The 21,424-nt window shown below is 48.1% G+C and overlaps 1 protein-coding gene across 1 annotated transcript in view; it reads right to left on the bottom strand.

Moving 5' to 3' along the window:
- Window positions 1-21,093, bottom strand: part of LOC132211173 (protein PTHB1-like) — a 58,847-nt gene extending 37,754 nt beyond the window's left edge. Inside the window, exons 1-2 of the mRNA XM_059655830.1 lie at window positions 20,528-21,093; window positions 7,517-7,739 (exon numbers count right to left, since the gene is read on the bottom strand). Coding sequence (XP_059511813.1) covers window positions 7,517-7,739; window positions 20,528-20,773 — 469 coding nt within the window. The 5' untranslated portion in view covers window positions 20,774-21,093. The remainder of the gene's footprint in view (window positions 1-7,516; window positions 7,740-20,527) is intronic.
- Between the last annotated feature and the right edge of the window lie 331 nt (window positions 21,094-21,424).

Raw genomic sequence — 21,424 nt, 5'->3', positions numbered from 1 at the left:
GCCCCCTCCTGGGAATCAAACCCTGACCTCCTGGTTCCTAGGTCAATGCTCAACCACTGAGCCACACTAGCTGGGCAAGGTGCTTTACTTTTTCAGAATCAGATATTTCTATTCTCTGAGAGCTACCAGAATCCAGAGACCAGTTTTTCATTTTCATTTTTAATTGTTTAAGAACTATCCATATTATACATAAATCAGAAGGGACTGACTAGTCTAACAGTTCATTTGAATAAACACACTAAAAATGGTGGGGTTTTTTTAAACTTTAGTATGAAAAGATTTTTTAAAGGTTGGCAGTATGTAATCACCATGTGGGGGGGACAAAGAGGGTATGGGGGACAAATGGTGACGGAAGGAGACTTGACTTGGGGTGGTGGACACACAATACAACATACAGATGATGTAGTATAGAATCATACACCTGAAACCTATGTAATTTTATTAACCAATATCACCCCAATAAATTCAATTAAAGCATTTAGGTAAAAACAAAAACAAAAACAAGGTCAGCAGCATGGCCCCGGCTTCCTTCGGCAGGATGGCTGAGTGGAAGCACCCGTCTTGGCTTGCTGCTGTGCAGGGCCAGCGGGAGAGGGACGTTCCTATTTTAGGCCAATGAGAAATGACTGAGCCGCACAGATGGGCCAAATGGTTGGGTCTGCCCCACCTTCCCATGGATATTCTCATTATGCATAGATTTTAAATTTTTTAATGAAAATAATGTGATATAAAATAAATCTTAATGACAGTCTCACATAAGTAGTTGGATGAACTGCTTTTAAGCACTAAAAATGCTTTAGCCGGGCACCCTAAAACCTCAAGGAAAACAAAAACAATAAACACAACTTTAATCACAGTCATGAATTTACACTGAAAGCAGAGAAAATTCTATTGTCAGAGACCGAATTTGTTAGAGAGATACAAGCACTGAGAGTAGAGGTGGGAGGGAAGGAAGCAGGAGGCATGTTTATTACAACAGGGCCCCGGGGCAGCAGAAGTGGAGGTTGGGGTAGAAGTGGAGGGAGGAAGACCAGAAGAGAAACAGGTACAAGTTAAGGTGACTGTAGAAATTCCTTCAGACCAGCAGCTGTCGGAAAAAAGACCTTTTCTTTTCTTCCTCATATTTGAAGATCAACAGCCCAAATATCAATAGCATGTGAGAAAAGTTATTTTTTATACAATAAAAAGCCCCAGAGATAATGCCTTATGGAGGGATGCTCCTGTCTGGGCTAACTCAGCAACTTTTAAAGGAACTGAAAATTACACAGAATTAGGCTTCCCACTGCAATATTTCACATGAGAGTAGTCCAAAGAAAGGACAGCTCACTTTATGGCTGGGTGAGGGTAAAAAATGAGCACCTTACAGATCCGTCTGTATGACGTGGCTAAAGAAACAGAAATAATGATGTCTTTAAAAGTTATTTAATTTATTCCCCTGCTCTCAGGCAGGGTTTTTCCCAAATTATCTTTAGACTGTTGAGTATCCGCATTAGTTTAAACATCTGCAGGAAAGGAAATTCCTCAAACTCCCCTGGTATTCTCTTCCTGTATTAACAGCCCTACTTCCAAGAAACGGGCTTTGGTCATCACATTGTAATTAGTCACCAGCCAGCTTGTCTATCAACAAGTATTTGCTAAGTACACACAGGGAGAATGGTATTCTATTAGGTCTTTGATGGTAGACCTTCCCCTAGAGTTGCTCCTAATTGCTTCTCCTGTGAAATCAAGTCTAATCCTGGATTCAAATATTCTCCCACTAACCCTCCATTCAGCCAATTATGAACTCCCTAATACAATGGATAAGACCAGCATCCTGTTAATAACTGAATGCTTTCCTATACACTATAGTTTGATTTTTGAAGGAGTATATTGTTTCAAAACAAGGAGGTGTTATCTCAATATTTCAAGCTAAGAAACTATGGCTCCAAAAATAATAAGTAGCTGCACAATTGCTCAATGGCTGAGTTGGTCCTTCCCAAAGTGACTACTGCAAACCAGCTTGAATCTACCACCTCCCCATTCGCCCTTTCTTGTCTCTCACAGGTCATTACAAACCTCCTTCAGCAAAAAACTCTTGTGGAGGGATTGCATTAAACTTTCCATTAAATGTTCCCAACTTCTAACAGGTTCCAATGTTTTTTTCTTCTCAAATACTAAATCTGTTCAGTTTACCTATATTCTAGATCAGGGGTCCTCAAACTTTTTAAACAGGGGGCCAGTTCACTGTCCCTCAGACCGTTGGAGGGCCGGACTATAGTTTAAAAAAAACTATGAACAAATTCCTATGCACACAGTGGCGGCAAAAACCCCCGGTGGGCCGGATAAATGTTTTCGGCGGGCCACATGTGGCCCGTGGGCCGTAGTTTGAGGACCCCTGTTCTAGATTATTCCTCTGCCTCCTCAAAGTTTCCCACTTAACACTGTTGGGTTTGGAATATTCTCATCTTGCAACTACCCCATGACCTTCAAACATCTCTACATTATCTTTTTTTAAAAAGAAAGAAAAGAAATAAAAATCCTGACAACAGACTATCCCTATTCATCAGTCTGCCTATATTGCTCCTTCCAGTTACCAAAAGATCTTCCCTTTACCTCCTACTGTCCTTGATAGTATTGACACCACCTCTCCCAGGCATTCCTTGAAATTCACTCCTCCCATAGAATCCACTTCCCATCCCAGGTTCCTGGCTCTGCAGCTAAGTCCCAAATCCCATGATCCCCTCCCAATGCCTTCTCTCCTCAGATGGCTCATCCAATTGCAAAATAATGACCTGTAAACTGAAGATACCAAATCTACTTTTCTAGCTTCAATCTTTCCCTTGAGCTAAAATTCCTCAGATACAGCTGTCAACACCTGTCTCTTCTTAGATGTGCCTTCATCATCTCAAGCTCATTGTATTATAAATGAAGCACATTATCCATAACACACAAAACTCACTCAGCCAACTTAATCATTTCCACCAACGGCAACCAACAAGCTTGATGGAATATCTGTGTTCTTCCCTCCTCTTCACACTCCCGTCCTGTGTTACGCAGCCCCAGCAGGCTCTTCCACGTGTATTTATCCATCTGTGAGTTGACCAATATTGGGATTTTCCCACTTTTTAGCTATAATTCTGCTATGAACATTGATAAGTTGTTTTTTATGGTGGTACTAAAAATAGAGGAGGAATCTTAATACAAGGAGACTCTGGTAGGTGGTTTTAATGACCTGAATAGGAAATGGGGTGTTAGCAAGTAAGGGCAGTGGGGCAGGGGAAGGGGCACATGTGGGAGGTGCCTTCGTCAGGTGCTGTGACTGACTGACTAGGGTGAGAAAGGAAACAAAGGGTCCAGTTGTCTCGAGGCCCCTGGCCTGGGCACAGGGCAATACCAGGCACTGAGACCTGGCACACAGAGGAGATGAGTCTCACTCAGGCAGATGGAATCGGAGGGGCCTGCAGGGTATTGAAGGAGACGTGTGAGACCTGGAGGAGAGGCCAGCCAGAAAGATACAAACCCGGAAATACATGGAGTTCAGGGGGCAGTGTGACAAGATTGTCCGGAGAGCATGAAGTCAGACCAATAGTCTGGAGTCGGAAAGGGAACAGGAAGCCACCAAGCAGCCTGGAAAGACAGGTCTGAGGGCACAGGAGCAGTTTCCAGCAGCAAAGAAGCCCAGGAGGGAGAAGACCCTCAGAGGGAGGAGGTGCCATCGTAAAACTCTGCAGAGCAGCCAAGCAGGCTGCAGCCGAGTGCTCACCAGATTGACCATTATGAGCTCGCTCGTGGAAGGTGGAAAATCACTCAGAGAGCAATGCTTGCAGGACTCAGCCTCCTGTCAGAGGCGGCACGGAGATGGAAAGGAGGCAGAACCCATAAACCAGCTGCGCACATTGATGCAGCGTCCTGCGAGGGACTTGGTTATCCATTCATCAGAACCGAAATGCAAACAAGCCCCATAGACACACGGTCATCGCCCTTAAATACTTCCTGTGGGGAGTAGAAAGCCATTCATTGTCCTGATGTATAACATTGGTCCTTGCTTTTCCCTTACCACCATTTCTGATATAATTATAGTTGTTTCCTTATTGGTACTTTCTATCATGGTCCCTTTTAATAAGTTACAGACGTTGTTGGTAGGAAAACACACAATAATGGAGAAGACGGAATAGGAAGACACTCAGACACCCCCTGAAACTCTGCCACCAGGATAATCCCACAGCACACGCCTTATTTACATGCTTCGGGCTGACAAAGAATGTCCTGTCACCTCGTATCCATGTGGCCACCTCCACCACCTCTGTGTTTTTGTGATTTCATTGTTTCACATTTAAAGTAGAGGCCTGGTGCACAAAATTTGTGCACGGGTAGGGTCCTTAGGCCTGGCCAGAGATCAAGGCCAATCTGTGGGGCAACCAGCGGGGTGATCAGGGTCCACTGCTGGCACCCACCTTGGTTGGCCTGGCGCCACCCACTCGCCAGCCCTGCCTCCGCCACAATCAGTCAGGGCCTGTGGGCTGGGGGCAGCTCCTGTGTTCAGCGTCTGCTCCCTGGTGATCAGTACCTGTCATAGCGGCCCGTCACTACTGTTCAGTCAATTTGCATATTAGTCTTTTATTATATAGGATCTCTTCTTCATCTGAAATGTACTGTGGCACATGGTATAGGCTAGGGAATCTGTTTTGTTTTTGTGACACACTCTCTGGCCTTTCCTACCATGAGGTCACTCCATCTTCCTGGCCTTAGCTACCTCCACTGTTAAGCCAGAAGGTGAACCAAGATGATTCCTGAGTTCCTGCCCAGCCATTGATAAAGGATCAGATCTGGGAAAAATACTTGTATGCACGCCTATGTCCAGTGATCCACTCCTTTCTAGAACGCCACGTTACCTTCACGTACTCTGAAACTAAACTGGCATTGCAAATTGCACAATTACTGACTGGAAGCAGAAATAATTCCCAGTATTGCCTGCTATCTCTGTGATAATAGCATCATGTCACCCATGGAGATAATAAACATTAAGCACAAAAGATATATTTTTAATATATTCCTCATAGCAAAGAAAAGAAATGGCGTGAACCTATTCTGCCCATCTCCTCCCACACTGCTCCACCAATTTAAGGGGAAAGAGGCAGATGGAGCAGAGTCCATGCGGGAGGAAGCGGGGCGAGCAGTGCATCTGCACCATTGCGGTCTGTGTGGTCCGGAGGGAAGCCCAGAGGGCTCGGAGGTTTGGATTCTAGACATGACCCTTCGGTAAGCATGGAACTCTGGGCAAGAAATTTAGCTTTTTCCAACTCCGTCTTCTATTTGTAAAACAGCAAACATTCTACGTGTTTCTTCTACCTCAAAAATGTGCAAAGCACAGAAATGAGTGTGTGAGAACTTGGAGTTCTGGTGGGAAGGCTTAGGCACGATGGAGTTTGTCCTTGACCAAGAGCGCTGACTGAACCGGTAAAATCCACTCCCCTGATTAGCTCAGGAGGGGTCATCGGCAAGTGAAAGCCAGCGGCCACGAGCCCGACAGAGGCACAGGTGCAGCAGCCTCCACCTCCCCCTGGATGCAGCTGGGCCAGCATGGAGGCGCAGACCTGGTTACAGTGCCTGGCTTATGAACCGTATATTTTCAACCTCCCTTCATTTCTCCTTTCCTTCCTTCTCTCCCTCCTTTTGTGGCCCCTTCCTCCCATACAGTTAACATTTTGCGTCAAGGGCTTGGATGGACTCAGCCCTCGAGTTGAAGTGCCACCGTGAAGTGACTAAGGGGGCCTGGCTCCCAGCAGGTGTCCAGGCCTTTGCTGGCAGCACCACCAGGGGACTCCTAGTGGCCGTTCCCAAAGCAGCCCCGACGGGAACGTGGGGAAGAGAAGGCAGATGCCCAGCCCAGCAGGGGCCAGTTGCCTTCTCTGGGTCCGTCTTCTCCTTTACAGAGTCCTCCTCCCTCCAGCCTCCTTGCTTTCCCAATTGACAAGAAGGAGGGAGGCCCCATCAGAGTGCTGGTGACAGTGAGTACTTCTCATTTTCTATCTCATTGGGCCTAAATATTTATTTATTAGAAAAAAGAATCCTGCAACAGTGGATAGAAGATGGACGAGTAGAGGCCGAAGGACCAGTCTGGAGGATGCTAACAAGATGAAGAGGTTCTAAACGAAGACAAACTATTCCAACTGCTTCTGCGTAGGAGGCACTTCTATTCTGAAACACTCGTTTGGCATAAAAGGTAGGTTCTCTCTGTGAGTGACTAAGGCAGAGGTTCTCAACCTTCTGGCCCTTTAAATACAGTTCCTCATGTTGTGACCCAACCATAAAATTATTTTCGTTGCTACTTCATCACTGTAATGTTGCTACTGTTAGGAATCGTAATGTAAATATCTGATATGCATGATGGTCTTAGGCGACCCCTGTGAAAGGGTCGTGACCCACAGGTTGAGAACCGCTGGATTAAGGTAAGACCATTTAAAACCATCAGATATAGTGCCCCAGGGCCCCAAACCAGCCATCCCCAGCCCCACGCCAGATTCCGAGACCGAGTTATCCATCTGTCTCTAACAATGGGGATCATTACCGCTTGGATTTTCTAAGTGTGTCTCTGTTCCAAGCACTGTAGTGGGTGCTTTACAAACCCCCGAGGCCCTGGCCACGAAGGAGGGATTATTTTATCCACTTTCCAAACGAAGAAACGAAGATTCTGGAAAGTGAGCTCACACACTCAGGGTCACATACGCAGTGGGGCATGGAGGGAGGGCCAGACACTGCCTGCAGGCTGTACGTATTGGATCATGCTCCGCTGTCCCCACACTTATCTTTCTGAGTTTTTGCTGGCATTCCTTCTCACTTTGAGAAATGCTGATGGAGGGGAAAGGCAGCAGCCGGAAGCGCAGCAGCACGGGTGGGGGAAGGAAGAAGAGAAAACCACCCGCTTCCCATACTATGGTCCTTGCTTCCTCCCGAGGAAAGAGCAGCTTCAGCTGCTGCCTTTAATACATTCATTGACTTCCTGCTCCTTCCTGCGGCCTAAGAGAGGCTCTCAGAAGAGGGGAGAGGGGGTGGGTGGGGCTGCTGCCTCCAAGGGACCCTCTGGCTGTGGGAAGGAAGAGGGGCCTGGGTGCCCAAGGCCACACAGGGGAGAGCCCTCTGGTGCCGCACCCCTGATCCTGGGCTTTTCCTTGTCTCCGCCCCCTGATCCTGCTGACCACAACCCAAGCAAACAGCGGAAGGACAGACCTCATCTGGATAACATCAGCGGCTTGCGTTATGCTAGTTTCATCTAAGAAATACGGTATCGCAAAATCACATTTAGTTTTATTCTCTAATCCACTTTTTATTGGTTAGATCCATAACAACATGGATCATGTTTAAAAGCAGAGGGAAGAAAAGAGACATACCATTCTAGAAACGTCTCCCACCAAGTGGTTACCCTGGGATAGCTGAGGGGACACGAGAAAGCCATCTTCCATCATCACTTACTGTGAAATGTGGAGCCCAAGTACGGCCACAGACACGGCCCTGTGACCGGGCCTGGCACAGCGCTCACCTGGCATGACCATGGCGGGCGGGGCCGCCGCGTCGGTGCTCAGGCAGAGGCGGCCGCCTTTGGCCAGGCGATCGCAGAGCAAGGTGATGTGCTTCTTCAGGCGGCTGGTGTCTCTGGGTTTGCTCAGCTGGCTGCTCAGGCTCAGAGCGTGCTCCTTGGAGCTCCTGGAGAGGCAGGTCTTCAGGAGGTGGGAAACCGCCGCATCCACCGTTTCCTCCCAGCCCTGGAGGCAAAAGCCAATTTTGAGTGTAAGCGGAGATGAGACATGAGCAAAGCAGGCACTTCACTGGGAACTGAGTTGTAAGATGACTGGTGTCTGGAATAGTCCAGACAGGTCTGGTGCTGGACTCAGCTCCGCATGCTGTGTGGCCTTGAGCAGGTCACCAAGTTCCTCTTGGCGTCAGCCTCTTTGACAGCTGAGGACACCAACAGCCTGCACCCCTCCGAGGGCTGGGGGTGAAGTGAGGTGGGCAAGCCCTGTGCCGGGCAGGTCGGATGACCTGGAGGGTGAGCTGCCCACCTTCTGTGGAAGGGCCAGGAAGTGGTCAGGGAGCGGGTCCTGTGGGCATCTTGGGGGAAATGGGACGAAGGGAAAACCCTGGTGCCTCTCTCAGCTCTTGGTCCCGCAGCCTCGGGGCTGCAGGCAGAAACCACGGGAACTTATTTCAAGGGGGCTTTTGTGAGACACAAACCTATCCAGTCCCACGTCACTGCCCAGGTGACAAAAAGCGTCACAAAGGAAGGACGTGGCCATGGACGCCACTGTCGCTGGGCACCGAGTGGCCGTGCTGCAGGACAGACCTGGGCAACAACACACCTCCGCGCGGTGAAGGCTGCCGCCCCGGAACCTGGGTGCTGGGCAGCGACCTCAGTGTGTCACGGGGGTGCCAGCACCGGCAGCGCCTGCGCAGAAGATACCGGCCTCAGGCAACACAAGGGGCAGGGGGGTCAGCTCCCAGCTCCCGCTGGGCATCACGGGGCCCCAGGGAGACTGAATGGGGCTCTGGAGGTCCCAAGCAGCCCAATAGGGAGGCACGAGTGCAATCTGGGAATTAGTGCCAACATGATCCATTTGTCCCCAGAGACTAGTCCCGTGGGCCTGACAACCTAAGTGAAATGATGAAGGAAGACAGCGGAGAACGTGTTCTCACAGAATAGCACAGAGGAGGTGAGAGCCTGAGACTCAGAAAGGAGCCCGGGAGTTCCCTGGGGGCACCACTCTATCCTCATCCTCACCCTCACCCTCACCCGCTGAGCCACCTGCAAACATGCAAATCGGATTAGGTTACTCCTCAACTTCAGCTCCAAAATCCAAAAGGTCGGGGGTTTTGCTTTTTAAATATATTTTTATTGATTTCAGAGAGGAAGGGAGAGGGGGAGAGAGAGAGAAACATCAATGATGAGAGAGAATCACTGATTGGCTGCCTTCTGCATTCCCCCTACTGGGGATCGAGCCCGCACCTGAGCATGTGCCCTGACCGGGAATTGAACCATGACCTCTGGGTTCATAGGTTGACACTCAACTACTGCTCCAACTCCTGCTCCATCTCATTCTCTTCCTATCCACCTGCGTCCGCACTGTCACCCAGGCCTCGGCACGTGCCCAGCTCTCCCGCGGCAATGCCCTGTCTCTGCTCTTTACCTGGCAATGCCCACTTTCAGGCACTGCCTTCGTGGGCCCTCCTCGTGGCCGAGACCTTACAAGCCCAGCTCCACCGCAGCACCCCCCACCCGACCCGCCTTCCCCAGGACAGGCCTGTGGTTCTCTGCACCCCAGCACTGTGCTTAGCAAACAGAGGGGGCTCAAGAAGTGTTTGGTGGACAGAGAGCTGGTGAGATACGGAACCAGCTGGGAGGACTTTGAAGACATTCGTCCAGCCTTGTGGGACTTTACCAGGATCCATTACACAACCTGCCCAGGCGTGGCCGTCTTCACAATCCAGAAGCATGGGAGGCAGTTCATTACTTTCAGGGACATGTAACGCTATTCCTGTGCTGAGCCCAGATCTGGCCCATCGGCCCTCATTCTCCCCTCCAGAGCCATGAGAATAAGGCTCGCCCCTCTGCTACATGGCAGCGCCCTGCACCTGTGAGGACAGCCAGTCGGTGCCCTCTCTTCCAGAGAAAACATCCCCAGTTCCTCCAGCTCTTCCTTATGCAAACATGGCTTCGACTTTTCTCTCTATCCTAACCACTGGCCTTTGAATGAGAGCCAATTTCAGGCACTTAAAAATGTACACAGTTGCCTTGGCTGGTTTGGCTCAGTGGATAGAGCATCAGCCTGTGGACTGAAGGGTCCCAGGTTCGATTCCGATCAAGGACACATACCCAGGTTGTGGGCTCGATCCCCAGTGCGGGGGGGGGGGGGGAGGGGGGCATACAGGAGGCAGCTAATCAATGATTCTCTCTCATCATTGATGTTTCTGTCTCTTCTTCCTTCCTCTCTGAAATCAATAAAAATGTTTTTTTTAAATGTACACAGCTAACTAGAGAGCCCCAGACTGACCCAGAGATACCAGGCTGGGGATGGACCTGCAGGGGAACACAGTGGTCCCTCCTGCGTGCTGGGACTTCTCCTGCCAGCCCGGCCTCCGGTCGCCTCTGGTCACCTCTGCTCTCTGGGCACCGCACACTCTTGTTTCACGATGAACCAACAGATGATTAAACCCCAGGCCCTTCCCACACTCACCACGCATCTCACTTGAGGCTTACGCAGTTAGTGCTTTAGACCCACATGCAGACCAAATATGCCCACTTGAGAACGTCCAACTGCTTGCCAGAATCAGGACGTTTTTACTCTAGTGACCCATTACAGATGCCACTGGGCAAGTTGAGAAACAAATTAATTATTTTAGGCTGATCTTGAAAATCCTTTCAAGAGTCGTAAAGACTGTGAAAACAGCTTCCTATCCAAAACCATCAGAGAATAATAAGCCACTAGTTACTACAAAGATATCTCTATACAACTATCAAAATCTAAACTCAACGATATCTAAAGTTGAATTTGTATTTCAATAACAATGGGAAGAAGTAAATTAAGGCAAAAGAGTAATCTGGATGTCACTAGAGAGGACATATTTTCTTTGAAAACATTTTTTTATTGATTTCATTCATTTTTAGAGAGAGAGGAAGAAAGAGGGACAGAGAAAGAGAAACATCGATGTGAGAGCAGAACATAGATGGGTTGCCTCCTGCACATTCACTACCGGGATCAAGTTAGAAACCCAGGCATGTGCCCTGATGGGAAATCGAACCAGCAACCTTTGGGTACACAGACAACACCCCACCAACTGAGCCACACCGGCCAGGGCAGGAAAGGACATATTTTCAAGTTGATTTCAGAGCCATTGAGAAAGCCCTATGGCGTATAAAAAGGAAAGATCCTTTGTATATAATTTGACATCTGTGTGCTCTGTGGTCATTTCGGCATTAAAACAGTTGCTACTATTTTATAGACTATTCATCTAAGCAAGCTACTGTTTTCAAAAGTGGCTAACAGTGGCATATTAGATGATTTAAGTAGATACAGCATTTAGTTAGTAGAGAATTTCCTTATTTATTGCCAACTCGCAGACCAAGTGAAAACCATGTCGTGTTTAGGTGTTTGGCATGGATATTTCTTTCACATGAGGCACGATGCCAACACTTCAGAAAGACTGCTACTAAGATGCAGGGTAATTATTTGGAGGGCCCGGATTGCTACATAAACTCAAATATGATGATGAAAAGGAATGTTGACCAGACAAAAAAAGAGCCTTTGAAATGAGAGTTTCATTACAATAAAAACGCAATGTGATAACTCACCGATCGAACATGTAGCATAATTACCTGATGAAAGGGAAAACTATGCGGAAATCTAGAACCTCGGGGTGAGAAGGACCTCAATGGCATTTTATCCACCTCCAGCCTCTGACAGACGGAGTTTAGCGGCCACACGAGCAGAAAGCACGGGTTGCTTCAAACCAACGCACTCTGATCCTCTCTTTTTAAGGGTATGTTTTGCACTTGACCGGGACTCCCTTTCTGACCTCACTGCTTCAGGCAGGGGATCACAGAGTGGATTACCTGAATTATCACGAAACTCGATCTTAGCAAGAGAGCCACATTCGGTTTTAAAACAAAACACAACATGACGTGGTCCATAATCTAATGCTGTGACTTACAATAGATGGCATCTCAGTGCTGAAATACAGCAGTAACACAGTAATAGCCACGACTTCGTGGATGACTCACATGCCCAGCATCACATCAGCACTCTCTGCACAATCAGTCCTCACACGAGTCTCAAGATCCTCACCCACCACACCGGCCCGCCTGGGGCAGGGCTTCCGAGGAGGCAGGAGGCCACACGGGGGGCACTACTTTTCAAGGATGGGCTAGCACCTCCGACCTTACTGTGGTAGTAGCAGGAGGATTTTGTGCTTACAGATGACAAAGATAACCAAACATCAAAACCCTGAATCTGAAAATGATGGCGAAGGCACTCAAGGGAGGCTCGGTATGTGGCCTACTTCATTGAGACCAAACAGACAGTGTAATTTTCAGTTGCTTTGGGTAAGAAATAGAATTTGGATATGTCTTATTGAAGAAAAACCCTATTTCATATATACATTTATGATTCCAGTTTATGGTGTTTCAGTCACCTTTGGTAGTAAGCCATAGCTACCTAATGGAGGCCAGATTGTGCAGTAAAAATATAGTGAACGATACACCTGAAATGTAGGAAGGAATTCCCTGTGTAACGGCTCCTCGGTGCCCACGCGGCCCTGCTCTCAGCCTGACGTGTGTGGAGCTCTGGTTCTGAGGCCCCTGAACTGGCCAGTCCCTCACCCCCCACACACTGTTCCCGGCAGACTCCGGGCAGGCAGGCCTTCATGAGAAAGGCGCTGGAGAGCTGATTCACTCGCTTTCTTTTTTGTTGTTGTTGTTCCTTAAATTTATACTGATTTTTTAGAGAGAGGAAAGAGAGAGAGAAACATGGATGTGAGAAACATCCATCAGTTGCCTCTCACACACGCCCCTAACCAGGGATTGAACCCACAACCTTGGGATGTGCCCTGATGGGAAAGGACCACGCTCCAACCAACTGAGCCACACTGGCCAGGGCTCCACTCACTTTCCTAATCTCATGTTCTTCCTCTGTTTTCTCACTTGTTTACTGGCTCAGTAGGAATATAAAGCAAAAAGCAAGCTGAGATCGAATCTGAATGGCCATTCTCACTTCTCTTCCCAGCAGAACTAGTGCTCAGCGAGTTCCCTAAGGACGCAGACCTGACTAAGGATTTGCTCACGTTTGAACCTCAGCCTGACTACATTCTACTCAGGTGATAGGCCTCACCTGGCATTGCCAACTATCAGCATGCAGGCTGCATTCGGCGCCTCAGAGTTACAAACATGAACACTGCACACCAGGAGGATTTGACTAACCGCTCTGAGTGCATGAGCTTTGGTTGACCAGAGCCAAGTGCTGGGCTAGCTTTATGGTCCATGTTTCCTGGAGGCCTGTCTGGAAAGACTGGATCAGGAATTGGTGGCTATGTCTGGTTCACTACTGTCGGCACTGTTACCAAGTTTGGCTAAATCAATACAGGTGAGGTGTACCTAACAGCTGTTTTCACTTTGATATACTAGTATGTTGGGGGAGCACAAGACACTTGGTTGGAAAGTTGTCAGGAGGACATTCTGAGAAAAGGGAAGTGTGTGGAAGGCTACCTGCCCTGTTTATTGGAATTCCGAATTAGGGGAGACTTAGGGGAGTGTTGAAGGCGGCGCCCCTAATTATGCCTTGAATTTTCCAAACAAGTCTGTGCACGTGCAGACCCCCGGGTGTTTACTGGAATCCCTGTGCCTAATCCCTGGATGCCCTTACCTAGAGGACAATGTAAACACGTGTCCTCCCAAGATTACTCACCCTGCTGATTGCATCTAAAGATAAAAATTCCAGTAACAGGCTAACGCGGCAGGCAATCGAGGCGGCTCTGGCCTAGAGCCAGGCAAGCCCCTTAGCGCTCTCCTCCACAGTGAAACTGTCAGAGTAACCTGTTCATCCATCATTCAGGGGCGGCTGGTCAGCCCGGCAGATGTATCCATCACTGGTAAGACTGAAAACGTTTGTCTTTGCTCACTGGATTCCAGGGTGTAAATGAACACACGTACAAATAGGTGTGTCATCGGTGCAGGAGAGCCCAGGCTTTGCTCATACAGAACCCAAACTATTTGAGGTCACTTGAAAAAAAAAAAAAAACGGGGGTGGGGGGATGCAAAATGAAAGTAGAATGCTTCCTTTTAAAAAATGGTTTTTAAAAAACTACACGTTACTGAAGGAGAATCTGTAAGTGTATGAAATGTTATGAAAATATCATGATAAAATGCAATCCCCGCTTACTTATATCTGACTATGCTTGATTTAAGCCTTCACTCTGGGGGAGGTAGACGAATCCAGCCTTACGTTTATTAGAGTACAAGAAGCACGTGGACGCCTGCAGGGTATACACCCGGAGCGCAGCTACGTCACACCTGCGAGTGAAGAGCACAGAGCAGCAGGGAGGACAGGAAACTGGCCTGCCCCTTAAAGAGGGCGGCCAGCGGGTAAACAGGGGACACTACTCCAGGTGAAGAACACCGCACTATTTGCCCACTAATGGCAAAAGCGTGTGCCCTGGAAAGCCAGCTCGCCCAGAACCAAGCAGGGAGGCTGGGGGGCCCCAGACACTGAGTTTCAGGAAGAAGATATGGTGGCACCCAGGGGCTGGAAGTGCTGGCCGCCTGGCACCGGGGTCCCAGCTGGACCAGGTCAGAGAGCCACAGGGGGACAGGCACAGGTGCCACGGGAAACAGTGGGTGGAGCCTCGCGGAGACTGCAGGGCAGGCCAACGAAGCGACGAAGCCACGTGGGCAGAAAGGCTAATTCAAATGCCACCCAGAAAGCCTGACAGAGGGACATAGCCGGGGGCGGGGGGGGGAGGGGTCTCACAGAAACATTTGCACATGGAATAACAGGGCCCAGGGACTGGCGACGCCACAGGGGCGGCTCTGCTGTGCAGGCAGCGAGCACTGGGCTCAGAGCAGCAAGTCACCAGTACCCAGGGGCATGCTCCTAAAGAACGGGAGGCCCCCCAATGTCAAAATCGGCTCTTTGTCATTAGAAGACTCAAACTAGGTTGTTTAGAGGCGTTTTAAGGAAATTGAACTAACAGCAGAACACCAGCCAGGAATCCAACTGGGAAGCAGTGTGAGGGGGAGGCGGTTGTGTAGGTTTTACTTACTTAGTTATTAATATGTAAAACACACCTTATTTCAAAAAGGAACTAAGCTGGCCTACGGGAGAGGGAGGCTCCCATTAATCAATGCCTTTTTCACTTATTCAGGCTCTTTACTCCTAAATGCATAAAGAACAGTAAATGTGTCCATACTTAATACACACGAGCAAAGTTTACAGAAATTTCACATCAGCACTTGTACACTGTATTCCACTTGGCTCCCAATTCTGAAGTATTTCAACTATTTCCATTTTAAAATAGCAAGCGAGTGGGCAGGAAGGCTCCGAGATGTGTTATATAAACTGTGGGGAAGCAAAAGAGTTGCATCTAAGCAGCGACGATGCAGAGAGTGTGGCCGTTCTGAACATAAAACTAGTTCTTTCATGTTTATCTTGCTGGCTACGAGCATGGGAATCACCAAAATATTTACTTTCTGCCCTGTGTCCCGCAGACAGCTGTCACTGAGATGCTGCGCTAGCACTCAGGAAAGGCGGGCGTCAGGCCGACACCAGACTTCCTCCTTCTGTTCGCCTGGTAAGAAGAGGCCATTAATAACAGTAATGATCAGGCAGCTCTGTCCTCACCCAGCCCAGACGGGAGGCACAATGGCCCTCACATCAGACCTGGCCGGTGACGTGCACGTCTTCTAAACCCTGTAAGTGAGCCTCGATAAGTCCCTCCACACAATAGGATTTCCTATTGTAAACATCTGTTTCTTCACACGAACCATGCTGAACAGGTTAAAAATAAGTTTCTCTTTCCCTCTCAGCTTGCAAAAGGAATAATCAATCAAAAAGGTAGGCTGAGGGTTCAAATCTCCATCTAAACTTCCCCAGGGGATTTTAAAGTTCAATATCAGAGAAGGTAACTATTAAACCCTTGGGAACACCTTATAGCGTTTCTTCTTCAAAGAGTAGATGATATCTGCTGAAGGTGTTCCGTGAACTTTGGAAAAAAGGCAAAGTCAGGAAAATGCTTTGTAATGTGTCACTATTCCTTCCAACCCTCGGCCTGTCCGTAATCGGGTGCCCTAACCAGTGCCCTGTTGCTCTTGTCTTAGAGAATCCTCCGGGGACACGTGGAGCACCAATGACATTCGGACCAACACTGTGAGACAGCCCATTAGGAAATACCACACTCCTTGCTCTCTTGCCATCCACTGGACTGCATGTCCAGGAATCTTAGTCATCTGAGCTGCTGACCAGGAAACTGAGAAGCAGGTCTGCGCAGAGAGCAGGCAGGGCCAGGAGGAGTCACCCACGGAGGATGGGATGGTTTGTGTCCTGAGGCATGCGAGGTGCCTCGAACACGGCCTGAAACATAGCAGGTGCTGAATAATTATTCACTGAAGGAATCAATGACTGAGGTATGTATCCTTTTCCAGCATGGGCTTCTGTACCGCATCATGGGAGGGGCTGTGGATAATACACAATTATAGGCGTTCTCAGACTCAAACCAGTCACACACGCTCACTGGTGTAAGCAGAGACAGTGTCTTTGCAGAACCTCTGAGGACAGAGAGTCAGGGACGCAGGTTTTCATCCTGCACAGAGAACTCAAATACTCGGAAATACGCTCTGTCCCCAACCTGGAAAGTAAGACAACAACCCGTTTCAGAGTTGCCCGGTCAGGTACTCTGATAGGATGCTATTTTAGGCAACACTTCTCCTTCATCATGGAAGACGGTAGGGACAACACCATATTATCAAGTCCACTATGAAAATGAGGTTAAGAGTTCTTTTTAGAGACGCCCAATAGAACATTAATGTTGCCGGGGTCCAACCCCAGCAGGTCCAGGGGTTCCCAAAGGCGTAGACGGAGTCGGCGAAGAAGGAATGACACGGAGACAGCGTTCAGTTGATCAGCAGCCTAGCCAGGATCTCGAGCCAAGTTCTGGTCTCGATCTCCAGAGAGGTTCTGCTTAGGATCTCCAGCCAGGTTCTGTGTCCATGTTGTCTTGCTAGGTTCTCCAGCCAGGTTCTCCAGGTTCTCCAGCCAGGCTCAGTCACCAGGTTCTAGTCAGGTTCTCTTGCCAATCTCCGTAGTCAGGTTCAGTCCAGGATCCCCAGCCATGCTCTCTCCAGGCTCCGCCTCCAGGCTCCGAGGCCAGTCCCTGTCCAGGATCCTCCGGCATGCTCTCTCCAGCAAAGTTCTTCTGTCTCTAGAGAACGTTCTGTGTAGGTTCTGTGCCTAGGCTCTGTCTCTCTTGGTCCTGTCTTCCAAGCCCTGTCTCCTAAGTTCTGTCTCTTTCTGTCTTGTTACATCTGTATTTATACCAGTTGATTCAATCCTATCAATCTCTATTACAAAGGTTAGGGTGTTTCTTATCTCCATTCCAGGGAGTAAAGATTATGTAGCTTAAGCATGATTGTTTGTAGTGATTAACTACCCGCCTGGCACTTAGTTAAGGAGTTTCATCCCCTCCCTGACTTCAGGGAAAAATTCCTACCTGGGGAAACAACCTTTCTCGGAGAGGTGACCTTGGTTAAAACACACAGTGCTAAGGGGAGCAAACATATTAAGAACCGTATGCTATATATGCCAGGTCCCTTGAAACAGCAAGGATGGACCGGCTCCCGGCACAATGTTTTTCTTAAAGTGAGAGAGAGAATCCCTACCAAACACACCTGGCATAGAGACTTCCAGCACCTTTACAAAAATCACGTACAATATCTGCAATACCAACAGTTATCTGCCCCCAAAATAGTACTAAGCAGCAAAAATGGAGAAGTATTACTAAAGAGACAAATCAAAGAAACAATGATGCACTCTGTTCCATGTGAGATGGTACTTAAAAAAATACTGATACAATAGTGCAGCGGTTCTCAACCTGTGGGTCGCAACCCCTTTGGGGGTCAAACGATCCTTCCACAGGGGTCACCTAAGACCATCCTGCATATCAGATATTTACATTACGATTCCTAACAGTAGCAACATTGCAGTTATGAAGTAGCAACGAAAATAATTTTATGGTTGGGGGTCACAACATGAGGAACTGTATTTAAAGGGCCAGAAGGTTGAGAACCACTGCGTATAGTGCAAAGAACATTGCTGTCATTAGCAACGGCAAGTTCTAAATATTTTTGCTTTGTGAACCTAATGTCATTGAGAAGAAGCTATTCCAGAGCGGACTACGGCTGTTAGCGTGCCTTGTGACACGTGCCGCCTAAATAAATACAACCAACCAGGACGTGGCGCTTTCCGAGCACTTGCCCTGGCCTCTCCGTACTTCTGGGGACATCTGACCTTGAGCGGAGGCTATGCTGAAAACGATGTCCACATGTCTGAGGCTCCCCCTCCCACATGCACTCTGCCATCCACCCTCAACCAAACCGTCTGAATTACATTCAGATTTCTGTGGTACCATAATAACTTCAATATGGGCTACATTTTCAACATTCTGGTCAGAGCCTCCTTTCTTCCCGCCGCGCCCTCCTCCAAGTTATTTCAGGCTTGCATATTTCATTTTCACATCTCAGCGGGATACCCATCACATAACATTTATTTGTGAGGTCTAGAGGCATAATGTGGGGGATTGTGAACTAGCATGTCGAAACCGCATACTGCAGGCATACGTCTTCGAGAATGAAAAAGGATTCCTTTTTACTCAAGATATATAAGCTGTCTCCGCAGTGCAAGTCCAGTGTGAATACCACAACCTAATTAAAGATGAAGAGCATAACCAGCAGTATTAAAATGTCTGTTTTGATTCATTCTTCTCCAAGTTATGTTTTTATCGAATGTCCTGTCTCATTAATGACTTCAATAGACATAATGAGTGTACACACCTTCTAATCTCACCAAATTCAGGAGAGAGTTGGAAGAATTTGCCCATGCATTTCGGGAGGTAGGACAGCAGAGAATACAGGGCGGGCAGGCGGAAGGGGCTGTGAGAGGACGCTAAGTCCATGCGCCTGCCTCCAGGGATGAATGTGTTTACAGCCTCCCAGCAAAACGAGACTGTTTTTAAAGATCTCAATCCCACACTCTCTCTTGGGATGCAGTTCCTACATTTGAGAACATTTGTTTCTAGGAAGTTCTTCCTTTCGGTCTAACCCTGCTTTAGGAGCCTGCGAGCTGTGGAGTCACATGGGGCGCCCTGCTCAGAAGGGCCCGCACTTGCTTTAATGCTTGCTGTTGCCATCTTGAAATTCTTAATAATTTTATCTTGGAACTTGGGTTGTAAGTGAAGTTGATGGTACAGTGAAGCATTCGTGAGAAAGGAAGACATGCCTACATGTGTGCACCCTGCTCCTCTCTGCCCTATTCACATGCGGCCCCGTGAGCTCAGCATTCTCGTGGTCCCACGGTGAAAGGAGACTCAAGTACAAGGAAGGCATGTTGCATCTTGACTGATGGAGAGGGGTCCTGACAGCCCTGCAAGGCTTTTCATTTGAACCACAGCTTGTGGGGTTCTTTTTAATGTTTTTATTGATTTTGTAGACAGAGAGGAAGGGAGTTGAGCATTGACCTGTGAACCAAGAGTCACAGGTTCGATTCCCGGTCAGGGCACATGCCCTGGTTGCGGGCTCAATCCCCAGTGAGAGGTGTGCAGGAGGCAGCTGATCAATGTTTCTCTCTCATCATTTATGTTTCTGTCTCTCTCTCCCTCTCCCTTCCTCTCTGAAATTATTTTAAAAATATATTTCTTTGTACTAAAAGTATGCAAAAAGTTCCCCCAAAATGGCAGCTGGTGGTCGTAGATACCTCTATAATTCAAGGGATCTGGGAAGTTATTATTTAAATGATTCTCTACCACCTGGCAGGGTAACTCACTGGTTGAGCCTCAACCTATGAACCAGGAGGTTATGGTTCGATTCCTGGTCAGGGCAGAGGCCTGGGTTGCAGGCTCACTCCCCAGTAGGGGGCGTTTCTCTCTCTCTCTCTCTCTCTCTCTCTCTCTCTCTCTCCCTCTCTCTCTCCCTTTCTCTTCCTCTCTGAAATTATTTTTTAAATATATTTTTAAAAATAAAAATAAATGATCCTCTACCCAAAACTCGCAATACAAATCCCCATTTCCCCCCTTTTCATTCTGAACTGTCCATTCGAAGGATTAAGGGTAAAAGAGTTTACAAACGATACACAAAGAACTATATACGTGTAATGAAATATTCCTGTCATTTTGCACAGCTATCTCAGCTGCCTCTAACCCTTGAAGTGACGCTAAATTTAAGTACGTGGAGCAAATTAAAATGGCTGAGCCGTTTAGATGAGCCAATCTGAAGGTTCGTGCACCACCCAGGCAGTCAAACGACTGTTTCCTGGCTTCTCGGTGCTTACAGAACACAAAGAAGATTGACTGCCCTGGCCGGTGTGGCTCAGTTGGTTGGGGGCCGTCCTATGCACTGAGAGGTTACCGGTTTGATTCCCGGTCAGAGCACATGCCTGGGGGTTGCAGGCTCACTCCCCAGGAGGGAGAGTGCAGGAGGCAGCAGATCAATGATTATCTCTTTCCCTCTCCCTCTCTCTCTAAAAGTCAATAAAAATAATTTTTAAAAAACAGACTGGGTACCACATAAAAATGGACTATATACCTATTTTTAAAATAGCTCTAGGGGGAAAAAGGCTTTTATTTGACATTTTTATAATGATTTAAAGAAAAGGAAAACAGGATTTGGGTTAAACACACACACACACACAACCCAAGCCATCATCTAATACCTTAAAAAACATGATAGCCCTGTGACAGCTCCCTGCAGCCACCAGCTTTTCCGTCACAGTGGCTGTCACAGCGGCAGATGCGCGGGCCTTACCAGTTCCTGAGTGTCGTGCTGCAGAGGCAGGAACGCCGCCTCCAGGATGGCCACCTGGTCAGCGCTGAGCTTCTGCCACAGCCCGACCAGCAGAAGCAGCAGGTGCGTGGCGCTGCGCAGCCTGCTGAACGCCTGGAACACACTGGCTTGGTTTTCCTCCACGGCATCTGCGAGCGCCATCACCTGCAGGAATGACGGACTTCGGTTAGGGACCATCTCACACCCCCTGGGGCCTCCAAAGAGCATGTGGCACACGCTGTGTTCCCTCCAACAACCTGCTGGCTCTGTCTCCCCCAACACAAGGGACGCTGAGGAATAAGGGAGTTACCATTCATCTGTTCCTTTCCTTCTTTAAAACAAATGCCCAAAGGAATTCCAAACCCATGTGGCCGGAGGCACAAATACCCATGAAATCAGCTTAATGGGGCCTTGTCCAGGACCTCCCACAATAAGCTAATAAAAGTCACCTCTAGCACAGTTATTACTGTCTCTAACACTGGTTAGCCACAGAGATGGGTTCACTTAAAAAATTCTTATCAAAATGACTGCATTTGCCTTATCATTTAAAATAATAACTTCATTACACCCCTTTCAGAAAATAGCTATCTCCCTCTGATTCTTCCTCATCTGTTTCATAGCTGGAATATCAATGTTGTTATAGCCAAAAGATAGACAGCGTTCAAACGTTTAGCCAGTTGAGTAATATGTCATTTTGAGCACAAATGTCAGGCACCGGCCCACAGGGACCTGAAAGAAAAAAAATGTTCGGGTGTGTTAGCTTTACGAGGCCAAGTCAGCTTAGGATAGAATTGGCAGGAGTGAGTAGAATTGGCTTTTTCTTTTCCTTCTTTTCATGCTGTTGAATAATCTGTGTGTGGGGGGGGGGGGGGGGGGGGA

Source organism: Myotis daubentonii, chromosome 10, assembly GCF_963259705.1.
Source record: "Myotis daubentonii chromosome 10, mMyoDau2.1, whole genome shotgun sequence".
Lineage (NCBI taxonomy): Eukaryota > Metazoa > Chordata > Mammalia > Chiroptera > Vespertilionidae > Myotis > Myotis daubentonii.
The sequence above is the reverse complement of the archived record's forward strand: the minus strand, read 5'-3'. Positions and strand labels throughout refer to the sequence as shown.